At 32.9% G+C, this 12,181-nt stretch overlaps 1 protein-coding gene across 2 annotated transcripts; it reads right to left on the reverse strand.

Moving 5' to 3' along the window:
• Window positions 1-7,777: 7,777 nt before the first annotated feature.
• LOC142521672 (putative methylesterase 11, chloroplastic) lies at window positions 7,778-10,166 on the reverse strand. Of its 2 annotated transcripts, none has more exons than XM_075624802.1 (5): window positions 9,739-10,166; window positions 9,314-9,545; window positions 8,843-8,986; window positions 8,384-8,515; window positions 7,778-8,261 (listed from the first exon to the last, which is right to left on the reverse strand). In XM_075624802.1, exons 1-5 carry the CDS (start codon window positions 10,068-10,070, stop codon window positions 7,989-7,991), a joined length of 1,113 nt encoding a protein of 370 aa, XP_075480917.1. In that variant the 5' UTR covers window positions 10,071-10,166; the 3' UTR covers window positions 7,778-7,988. The 2 variants fall into 2 exon arrangements, with proteins under 2 accessions (XP_075480917.1, XP_075480916.1); XM_075624801.1 differs by having other exon boundaries at window positions 9,314-9,550; window positions 9,739-10,165.
• Between the last annotated feature and the right edge of the window lie 2,015 nt (window positions 10,167-12,181).

A 12,181-nucleotide genomic window follows, 5' to 3' on the forward strand; every position in this document is an offset into this window, starting at 1 on the left:
AAAAAAATGAAAATTGGAGGGGAATGCCACGTTCAAGAGGTGACCAAGACAAGTGTCCCACTTAAATTTTCATATTTGCACTTTAGTCCCTCAACTTTTCACTAATTGCAAATTGGCCCCCGCTCAATATTTTTAATTCAATTCAATCCTAAATAATTCCATTTCAATCCTAAATAATTGCAAACATCTTGGAATATAATTCAACACTCCAAAAGTTTCCAATTACATACTCTCGGATTAAAATAATATCATCTTTATTATCTCGGGCCTTACATTTCTCCCCCTCTTAGATCTGAGTTCGTCCTCGAACTCATAATAATCCATTCAGAGATATCAGAAGAAATGCATAACAGAGTTTAAACCAAAATTTAAATATCTGATTCCAGTCTGGAATAAAATTTCACTAAGTATAATTGTCATAATACTTCTCCAATCCTTCTGACAGAATCAATCTCGCATTACTGGCTATACAACATTCGTATAAACCAATCTACAGCTCATCACATATCAGTACCATCAGCTGTTATCAAATCTGTTTATCTCAAACAAAGACATATACAATCTTCAGCTTCAAATACCAATCGTCATCCTCCGACGTTGGTTTCTTAAATCTGTCTATTCTGAACTGTCTTAATAACTATTGTCATATAGTAATTCATACAGTGACAATAAGTCATAACAACTAGTGCTAACATCCAGCACTAAAGCTGTACCAACATCTTCTAATATCTGGATAATACCATCTTACAGTCTGTTAATCTGTAAAACAAGCTAAGAGAGAGCTCGTGATATACTCGGTCACAAGTATAAAATCAATCAAAAATTACAATCTGATGTAATCTATTGTGGCATTCTGATCTTTCTGACCACTTCTCTGACATCGATCTGTGTCATTTGGTCATGTGTGTACGTTATCTGGTACAAACTAATAGATATAGATTGAACAATCTGTCAATCACAATCATATCATATCATAATCTGGAAGTATTGCAGTAATCTCATTACGAGACTCATCGAATCATACTCCCCATTTCTCGTCAAAACTATACAAATTCTGTAAGAAATCTTTTGATCTTTATCTTTCTGTCTTCATTTGTTGACAATGTAGACATATCAGTACAAATTCTGCCAACATTTCAATACAAATTCTGTCATAACTGATCTAATCTGTCTATATCAACATTATCTGCTCAAATACAATACATTCTCAATCATCAACTGAAAACTGAATCCACTACGGTGCATTTCTGACCCTATCTGTGATTTCAGATTTGAATTTTCTCGGTATAAACGAATCAGTTAATAACATAAATTAAAGAAGAAATACCTACATGGTATTCAGCTCTGACTATCGATATCAAGTTTTGCTGTACAATTCTGACACATCTGACATCATAAGATAATCAATCTCATATAAAACACAATCACATATCTGTTACTCTGTTCTGATTATTGCAATCAAATTCTGAACATTCTGATCTCATTTCTGAATTACTGAAATTCTCGAATTCAGCTCTGATTCGGTTTGAACTATATATACTCTCACCGATTCACAATAATCTGTAGCATATACGGATTCAAAAACAACAATAATACCAAATCAGAAACGAAATATCAATATCCTATACAGATCTAGTGAGTTCAGTGAACTCATAAAACAATGATTTCTGGTCAATATCTTCATGTCATTCTGATCAACTCTTATATCTCATCTGCAAATAAAATATGCTCCCCAAAACAATATAAGATGTCTCAAATACTGATTTAGAACAATAACAATACTCAGCAGATATAAAGCAACAGTCGAATAAAATAATCTGCCAAATCAGACAAACTATATTTCTGACATTTCTGACATTTCTGAACTTTCTGGTCTTTCTGATATCGGTATCTTAGCAGTCACTGATCACAATCTCAACGATGTCAAAATCAATCGGTATACGAACTTCAGATAACGCATACTCTGAATACAATCTGTTTCAAGCAAGATTCTTATCTGAACAATTTCTGTATACAATCATCACAGTTCTCAGAATATTCAATACAATCTCCAGATATTCTATTCCATCAATCAGATGCTGCACTTATACCAAAATCTCATAGATATAACAAGTATAGAATCATCAGAACATCTCTGAATATACTGACATATGCCAAAGAGGAACACTAAATCAAATGTAACTCCTGGTTGATACTTTTCTACTAATCTTTCAATTCTTTCAATTCATTCTGTATCATTCTGTACATTCAATATCATTCTATACTGAATTCTAAAACAACAATCAGTATCTGATCTGAATTCAATTCTGAAATCTATCTGTCTGATATAAAGCAAATCTAAAATCTTATCTGGGCAATATCAGTCAATTCATATATCATTGACAAATCTGCCAATGCTATGGTCGATTTCAGTAAATCTACTGAATACATAAGGATACCATCTGTTCCTTTCTGTATTAATCTAGTCATAGACAATTTAAATATCACAGGAATTCTAAATCTAGAATACTGTGAAATCTCTAGCCACCAACCATATCTGGTCTGAATCTTATACTCTCCTGAAAGGAATCTATAATAATTCTGTACTTGTTCAGCATATTAACATCAATAATGCAGTCAAATCAGAAAACACAAGTACATCATAATCTAACTGGATCTTATTTTCATCTTACTGTAGTATACAAGATGTCACAAAAATCTCTGATATCAATCTTTCTTTCTCAACAAGCAAAGACATCAATATTACAGTAATACAGACCCAACAGATAATGCATATCTCCATGCAACTCATTCAAAGATAATCATAGCAAGTGCATTTGTATATAAATCAATACATATGCAACATAATCATAAAAGATTAGTACCTGTCACTATGTCACCTAGTGGTTCCTGGGTCTGTCCCTCGATCACATATCCACATGGTCCAGCCCTCTAAGATCTGCGGGAACCTCTCTGTGGACAAACCTTAGCAAAATGCCCTGGCTGTCTACAAATATTGCATCTACCAAGCACTTCTTGGCATTGCTCTGAGGAATGTCTCCCTCCGCAAGTCCTGCAATAGACCTCAGTATGACTTGGACTGGAACCACTTGAGCTAGAGGAACCACTTCCCAACTTCTTGAATGGCTTCTTTCGAGCTTTCAGCAAATCTTGTTTCCCACTCGTACTGCCGCGCTCAATTCGGAGAGGGTATTGCTGTGTCTGGGGTTGCTTCACACACAACCTTGTTAATTGTCTAATCAGACTCGCCTCCACTCTCTTCGCTCTACTCAAGATATCAGCAAAATGGTAAGGTCGCTGCAAATTCATCAATGCAACTACCTCCGAATTCAACCCTCTGATGAACTGATTCACTACAGCTTCATCATTTCCAGCTAAATTAGGAGCAAAACGCAGTAGAGTAGAGAATTTAGCCACATATCCTTCAATATTCAGCTGCCCTTGGCTCAAATTCTCAAACTCTGCTTTCTTGTCCTCTCGGTACGAGGCTGAGAAAAATCTTTGATAAAATTCAGTTTTGAAGATTTCCCACGTGATCACAGTACCACGTTGTGCTAAGACTCCTTTGATTGTAATCCACCAACTTCTGGCAGCCTTTCGTAACTAATGAAATACCAATTTAACTCTCTGTTCATCTGTACAAGCAAGTAAATCGAACAATATTTCTATGTCATCAACCCAGTTCTGACATTCTTCGGATGTCTCGATACCACTCAGAATCGGCGGCTGAAATAACTGAAGTTCTGCTAACTTTACTTCCATCTGAGTTTCTGATGCATCTATCTGTTCAGATGAAATACTACCCTTTTCTGGAATTCGCCGTGGAGGTATATCTGAACATCAACAAATTAATACACAATCTATATAATCTGTCTCAGCCCTCCTCTGATCATATACCTCTGATTCAGACTCGGTTCTGATTCAGTCTTGATAATTACATGCTGTAATCAACTCAGATAACAAACAACATGTAATAGGGAAAGCAATAAATTATGCTAGCACACACAATGTAGGTCAACATTGAAATAATTCTCATGCTAGCAATCACATGCAAGGAAAGAAAATTCAATCTACCCCGCTCATTCTTTTCTATCTCAGTCTAAAGAATCTATCAACTCTGACTATCTCAATCTAAAAGATCTATCGCTCTGATACCACCTGTTGTGGGGACCCGGACGCTGATCTTCTTCTTAATCATCTTTGGGATTTAATTATCAATTAAGATAAACAGGGTCTAAAAATTTTTCTTTTTAAAATAAAGTGCGGAAGGTAATGGCATCTACATAATATACATATCTGTATAAAACTACATTTCAGTATAAAGGTACAATAATGTACAACAGTCTTTTCAATTAATCTAAGGTTCAACTACTAAAGTTCAAGTAATAAAACCAAATCTATCCAAGTCCGGAATCACCACGCTAAACTCGTCTTCTCTCATCATCTTCTCGACCCCGATCTTGTACCACCTGTTGTCATGCACACATACAAAACAAGACAACAGCCGGATACTCTGGTGAGAATAAATCCCAGTATAAAACATGGTAAGCATGCATATAAACAATCTAAATTATAAACATGCTATCATGGACATATTTAAAAGTAATAGATTTCATAATCTATAAAATCAAATCAAAATAAGCATGCAACTCAATTCAGATAAACATGCAGTTTAATCAAATCATAAACATATACTATCATGACTGAAAGCAATAAAGATGGGTTTCATAGTCTATGAAACCACATCCATAAACGCATGCAGTTCTAGTCAAATCATGTCTAGACTCGACTCAACTATAACTCTAGGGATCCCGATATGAATAAGACGATCTATCACCTACCCTCCCAATCGGGGTGACGGTACGTCTTATTCCTAGACTTCGGCCTGATCTATATCCACATCTACAATAGGAGACCGATCTTCCCCTACGCTGTGATATAGCCGAACATCTAGAAGTTTGACTGATCTGTCAAGACTCCCTATCTTAAATGCAATAAATAACAATCTGTAATTAAAGCATAGCATATCAACACATAAACAAAACATATTCATATCAGAATATAACAATAATCTAGCATGTGATTTTGTTGGGAAACTCAAATAGGATCTTATTTGAGTCGTGTCTTCCCGAATATCACATGAATTATACCTTTGTCGTCCCGGTCTGACGAAGACGATGACCTGTATTCAAATCTGTCCATATCAAATCTGAAATGGCAATATCGAATACACTGTATCAGTGAATAACTCAATACGCAATCTGTTCTGATTAATACTCAACTCAATACACAATCTGGTCAATATCAATGTAATCTCAATCACTATCATATCTGATCAATCTAAATCAATACTGAATTTGATCCATCTAAATCCAATAATTCAAAGTAAGACTTGGTTTGCTCAAAACTCAATCTATATCAATTCCGGCGGCATAACAGCGCAAATTCGATATACCCGGCAACTCAAACATCATTAATCTGATACCAACGACTAAAAACCTCACAATATCAACCACAACATAATAAAATCTGCACCTACTAGGTTCGAACAACATGCTGGATTTTTCAAACCAATTCATATGATGTCCGTTCTTCGATCCGATTACGGTTCTATAATCTCTATATACTCAAGAACACATATCAACAATTAAATCACAAATCCTCCAACATCTAAATTTTGAAACATGCTGGAAATGGATGAAAATTACCTCCCCTTGAAGCTCTTAAGGTAAGGATCAAGAATCTATACTTGGATTAATAAGTTGATGGTTGGATGTTGAGATATGAATTTTTGAAGATCAAAATCCTCGAAGGAACCCATGGAAACTCACGTTTTCACCCTTCCAAGCTAGGCATCCATGAAAAAAAATGAAAATTGGAAGGGAATGCCACGTTCAAGAGGTGACCAAGACAAGTGTCCCACTTAAATTTTCATATTTGCACTTTAGTCCCTCAACTTTTCACTAATTGCAAATTGGCCCCCGCTCAATCTTTTTAATTCAATTCAATCCTAAATAATTCCATTTCAAACCTAAATAATTGCAAACATCTTGGAATATAATTCAACACTCCAAAAGTTTCCAATTACATACTCTCGGATTAAAATAATATCATCTTTATTATCTCGGGCCTTACAAACACTCATACCCTTTCTTCCTCTGTAGGAAGGATTCCACTAAAATACTTGTCTGATATATATATATTTTTTAAAAATTGCTACTAAAATATTTAAATTTCTTATTATAGCTAGCTCTCTTAATTTTTCTATCAGATTCATATTTTATGATATTATTAGTATATTAACATTCATGATTATGATATAAATTATACTAAATAATTTATTAAATTATTTACTTTCAATTCTTAGTTAAAAATTATAAATATATTATTATTAAATTTTATATTATTATATTATTATATACTTATCATGTTATTGTATTATTGCATATATAATTATTTTTTCTTATACCTTCTTGTGATATTATGATTTATTATTTAATCAGAAACTACATTAAAATATAATAACAAAATTGCATTAAAATCATAAAATAACATGTAGAAAGAAAATTAAAAGGATAAAATATTTAAAGTTAGTATAAAGATGAAATATTTGAGAAAATTAATATAAGAGTTACATTTTATTCTTGAAGTGATATAAATTATTACAATCAATGTATATTGTAGTGATAATTTATTAGCATTTGTTAGACTATTAATTATATATTATGTGGAATAATTAGGCTACTAATTAATTATATATTAGGCGGAATAAATAAAAAATTTTGATATTTCATTTTTACACTTGCAACAATTAGAAATTTACAAATATATCTTTATTGAATCTAGGATTTGTATTGATGAAGAGGTCATTTTTATTTTTTGACAATTGAAAACATGGCTAATGATCTACACTTTTGTAGGTATATAGATAAAAAAATATTTTTTTATCAAACATATATTCATTTTTAATGCATAGATTTCCTATAAATTGTGTAGAAAATTTCCATTCAATTAATCTAACAACACACAATTTAAGGGGGTAGTAGAAAATTTACAATGAAAAACTTTGTTATTCTTTTTACACTTTTATAAGTATAATAGTTAAATATATATTCTTTTAATATTTTTTAAAATTAAAAAATCTATTCTTTTAATATTTTTCTAAGAATTACGTATCAAGAAAATGTTATTTCTCTAATGTATTTTTATTATCAAATATCAATTCAATTTTTATGTAACATTATTTTCAAAATTTATTTTGTTACAAATTTCTATTAAAAAATAAAAATACTATCATGATCTCCGTGTATAAAATCTAACAGTGTATAAAATCTAACAAAACTCGAGAATCCCATTTCTTGAAGAGCGAGAAATTGAAATCGATTGATTTTGAGGTTGAAGGTAGGAATCACAAAGGACGGCCTTTCAAACTGCAAATGGACAAATCATTTTTTACATGAGAGTCCAACTTTCATCTGCGAAATCATAATGGTGCCTCACACATAAAAAGTACTGAAATGAAGCATTTGTTTTGAGACCAAAAGATTTGTTAATTATATAATCTTTTTTTTAATCTTAATTGCAGTTTGTCGTCTCATCTCCTCTTTAATTGAAAAACATAAAATTTTGTACTGAATTTTTCCAGACACACAGTTTTCCTACTCCCAAATAATTTCTTATTATTTTAACCATAATTTTAATTTGGTTCCGTCCACTTACAAGTAGCACCTAGATAGTAGTAGTAGTAGTAGGGAGAACTCAAACATGGGTACAAAAACTTGAAATCTAATTGTTCTGGATATTGATCATTTCCTTTTTAAGAATACACGGTACCTTTACGGTCACAAAGAAGAATGACACACGCTTCTCTGAAACGCATACCAATTCCTCAACATCATCTCTGATAAAAATCATAAGTCAAGAAAGTTGTGCCTGTGGATTCGTTTGATCGAGAAGATGGGACTTTGAATAATTTGACAGATACAACTTTATGGGATTTTGGATATTTCCACCAAAAGCTTATGCAAAGCTTGAGGCTTTGAGAAAAAAGGGGAGTGATCAGCTCCTTTAAGACTGAATACTTGCTCAGGTGGGCTGTTCGCAATCATATTTCGTTGCACAGAAGATGGCATTGCCTTGTCTTCGATTGTTTCGATGTAAAATCTTCTTGCACGTCCGTGTTTCATTTCAGAAAGAGTGAGTTTTTCCAGTACAGGGGAAAAGGGGATTGGCCTCATTGAGACAGAGGCCAATGCAACATCCTGGAAAGGAAAATATTGAACAATAACAAGAAGAGTTGAGTTACGTGATCATGTGTATGTCAAGATTCCTAAATCGTATTTGTTGAGTCCATCATATGACTTAAGCATGTGGCGGATTGTACCTTTGCAGAACTCTGGTTGAATAGCAACTCTTTAGAGAGAGATCTATCGTAGTTAATGGCAGTTGGTGGATGACTGTCCCCGTTGTCGTAAAGAAATACCTGAGCTTGACGCATCAAGTCATTCGATTCCACCTGCATAGCAAGCAAATCTCCTTGGCACATAAAATTTCATCGACTTCTAATAGTGAGACATAATCATGCAGGACAGTATAGCTATGAAGTGTCAAGCTTAGTTTGAAACAATCATTTGCCACTCCAATTTTATGGAAGGACGAACATGGTGCCCCTTTAAAAGCTTGTTTCTCATCTAGAGGGCTTCTATTTTACAGTTAAAACATTATAACATGATGCTTAAAAGCTTCAGTCGAAGTTATCGATTAGTCCCACAATATGAAATCCTTTTCCATGTACGCGGGGAGTCCATGTATATATACATAATCTCCCACTTAGAAAACAAACCTTTTCAGAGAATATATCGAGAGAACTTTGCCCATTTGTCAACATAACAGCAGCAACAAAAATTGATTTCGAAACTTTAGAGGGAAACAGCTCCATTGCATATGATATGCATGCCCCACCAAGATCATGTCCTACCAAAACCACCTGCAAGTAATGACACGAATGAAAAGAAAAGAAGTATGGGAACAATAAAACAATCTTTAGTAATTAGTTTTTTTTCCAATGTTAAGGTGTCAAGTTGATCTCATGGGCCTTTGATACGGCAAAGGTATATGTCAGATATAAACCCATCAAGACTAGTGGTTGAACATCTCTATATATGCTTTGGCTGCAGAAATTTACCCCACCAGAAAAAAGGAGTTGGTAAGGAATTTAAGAGCGTACAAAGCAAAGAAAATATCAGAGAACCTCTTAATTAGCAGTGTGTGCATCACATAAGAATAAACTAAATGATCCAAATATATATAAAACCTTCTCTCCATCGGCTAGTTTTTCGAAAAAATCAGTGAGTGGCTTCACGTATTGCGCAAGGCTTGTGATTCTGTTTGTGTCAAACGAATGAATCCCGGAACCAGTCAAGTCTATTGCTGTAACTTTATATCCACGTTCTTCTAAAAATGCAATATTTTTATACCAGCACCAGGCACCAAAACCACCACCATGAACGAGTACAAAATGGTTGGTCTCTAGATTATCCATCTTGCTATCCTGCCAAATCAAGAACTGATTTAATTTATTATTAAGCTTAAAAGCATAATGCCAAACTTTTACTTAATATAATTTACAAAAGAATAACAAATCTAAACAAACTAATTGAAATTTTCGAATTCTTATTACAACAGATTATTGAAAAACTAAATCATGTTTTACAAAGAGGAAGACAATTGAATTATTACCTGATCAACGAGGTGGTGAGGTGGTCGAAGCATAGGATCATGAGTGAGTGACCTCGCTCTGGAGCTCGACTTCCGAGGCAAAGCCTGAGTACTCCTGCTTGAATTTCCAAAGGAATACCTCGAGGACGTCGATCTGTCAAACGACGTCCTCCCGCTGCCATTATGTAACTGCTGGTAGAGAATCGCCGCCGCAAAAGCTTGCTCGTGAATAAGGTTTTCCTCTTTCCCAGACGACCGAATTTTAGTCCATAGACTGCTTCCGCCACCTCCGACCGCCGACGAATTGGTTGTGATCCGCTCCGACCGCCTTTTCTTCTCCGATGATTTAGCATTATCCACCGAAAAGCATAATCCCATGGTTTGATTTGATGGAACAATAGCTAGCTATTACTATTATAAATGCATGCAAGTATATACTACACAGAGGAACCGTACGTTGTGTGTGGCATAAATACACGTAAAATGCCACTCAAACACGCTTTTGCCATTTTATTGAATGAAGAAGAATTGGATGCATGCATAAAAAGCGTGACTCAAAGCCTTTTTTTTTATTAATGTTATTATTGTTCAAAATCGTGTTACTAAAAATTGAGATATATTAAACTACATGACGAAATATGCTTTTGCCAACACATTTGGGCATGCAATTATTACAAATTGCCAAATTATAATGATGAACATCAATAAGCCAATATTAACCAATCAACAAACTTAATAATGGAATAATCGACATTTCACAATTCTTATTATTTAATTAATTAAATAGTAGAAAATATAAACTTCATCAATGATTATTTGAAGACAAAAACTCACGGATCGTATTTTGTGAGACATATTTTTTATTTTGGGTCATCCATGAAAAATTATTATTTTTTTGCTAAAAGTATTATTTTTTATTGTGAATATCGGTGTGGTTGATCTATCTCACAGATAAATATTCATAAGACCGTCTTACAAAATATCTACTCTCGTTTAAAAGTCATCTTCTTATAATCATTATATTAAATAGCATCACATCGGGAGACAGTTGGTTTGATTTACAGATAATCTATAATTAAAGAAAAGAAGCCTTATTATTTAAAGTTATCTAAATATTTATATACCCAACAAATGTGCTTCCCTAAAAAGGACAAAATGAGATGTTAGAATTTCTCTATTGTAGTCTGTAGATAAGTTGGTAAGTAATTCAATCATTGGGCGGTGGCTGGTTAATGGCCGCATCTATATATATATATATATATATATTTTCAAGAAAAATAATAATAATAATAATAATAATAATAATAATAATAATAAAAAGACAAAAAAAGATTGTAGGTATGTGCGTTGATTTCTTTTTAATTCCTAATAGTTGAGATAATTTATGAAAGTTGGAGGCTTCGTTTCCCTTTTATTCCCTTGCATGAAATAGTTGATATCATTTATTCCAATTTTGGTTGTTTTCTAAATTTTGATTTGATCCCACGTACGCTATATTTTGTAAATATATATATATATATATATATAGTTGTTGCTTTAGCCGTAAGTATCTCCCGCATTTTAGTTGCCGACGATAACGTGGAGTGGGATCGTAGAGAAGAATAAATTTTAAAGGGATAAAAAGCTATACTTTAAAATAAAGTTTATTTTTTTATTCGAAATTTATTCTCATTAAATCTATATATGCCTTACGGAACGAAAGAAAAATCAAGAAAATGGTATGTTACATTTGTTTAAGAAATTTACCCGAGATTTTATTTCGACCACCAAATAAAAAACTAGAAAAATATACCAATTATCGGGATGTTGACGAGAAATATCGATCGGGTGGCAATTTTTTATATACAAAAATTTATGTGAGATCGTCTTACAGATAAATCTGAATCAATTCATGAAAAAATATTAATTTTTCATGATAGATATAGGTTGGGTCGACCCATCTCGTGGATATAGACACGTGAAACGTTCTCACCAGGGATGTAAATGAACCGAATAATAGTAAAAAAATTAATATTCGAATTCTAGTGAAATTAAGTATATTTGAATTCGAGTTCGATTTGAAACTCAATTTTTTTTTTAAATTTTTGACTCGAGTTCAGCACAAAATGAAGTTCGTGTTCGTTTTCGAATTCGACTCGAAATATTTAACCATACTCCTGAGCTATTCGAACTATTGTTCAGATAGTAAAGTTCGAGAAAGAAGGTTTTGCCAAAAATTAATTTATCTTTCCGTTCTAATGCTCCATACGAGAGTTATCCAATTTATAAATTATGTTCCTGTCTAACGGAAAGTTATTGGATCAAATTACAAAGACATTGTTAAGAAAAAATATTACTTTTCTCGGATGAAATGAAAATTGTATTCAGAACAATATATAAGTTATCATGCTTGCATATCTATCATTTGAGTATTAACATTATTCCAATAATTACATATCCGATTTGACCTATAAATGAATATGTA

The sequence above is a fragment of the Primulina tabacum genome, chromosome 13, assembly GCF_025594145.1.
Source record: "Primulina tabacum isolate GXHZ01 chromosome 13, ASM2559414v2, whole genome shotgun sequence".
In the NCBI taxonomy this organism is placed as follows: Eukaryota; Viridiplantae; Streptophyta; class Magnoliopsida; order Lamiales; family Gesneriaceae; genus Primulina; species Primulina tabacum.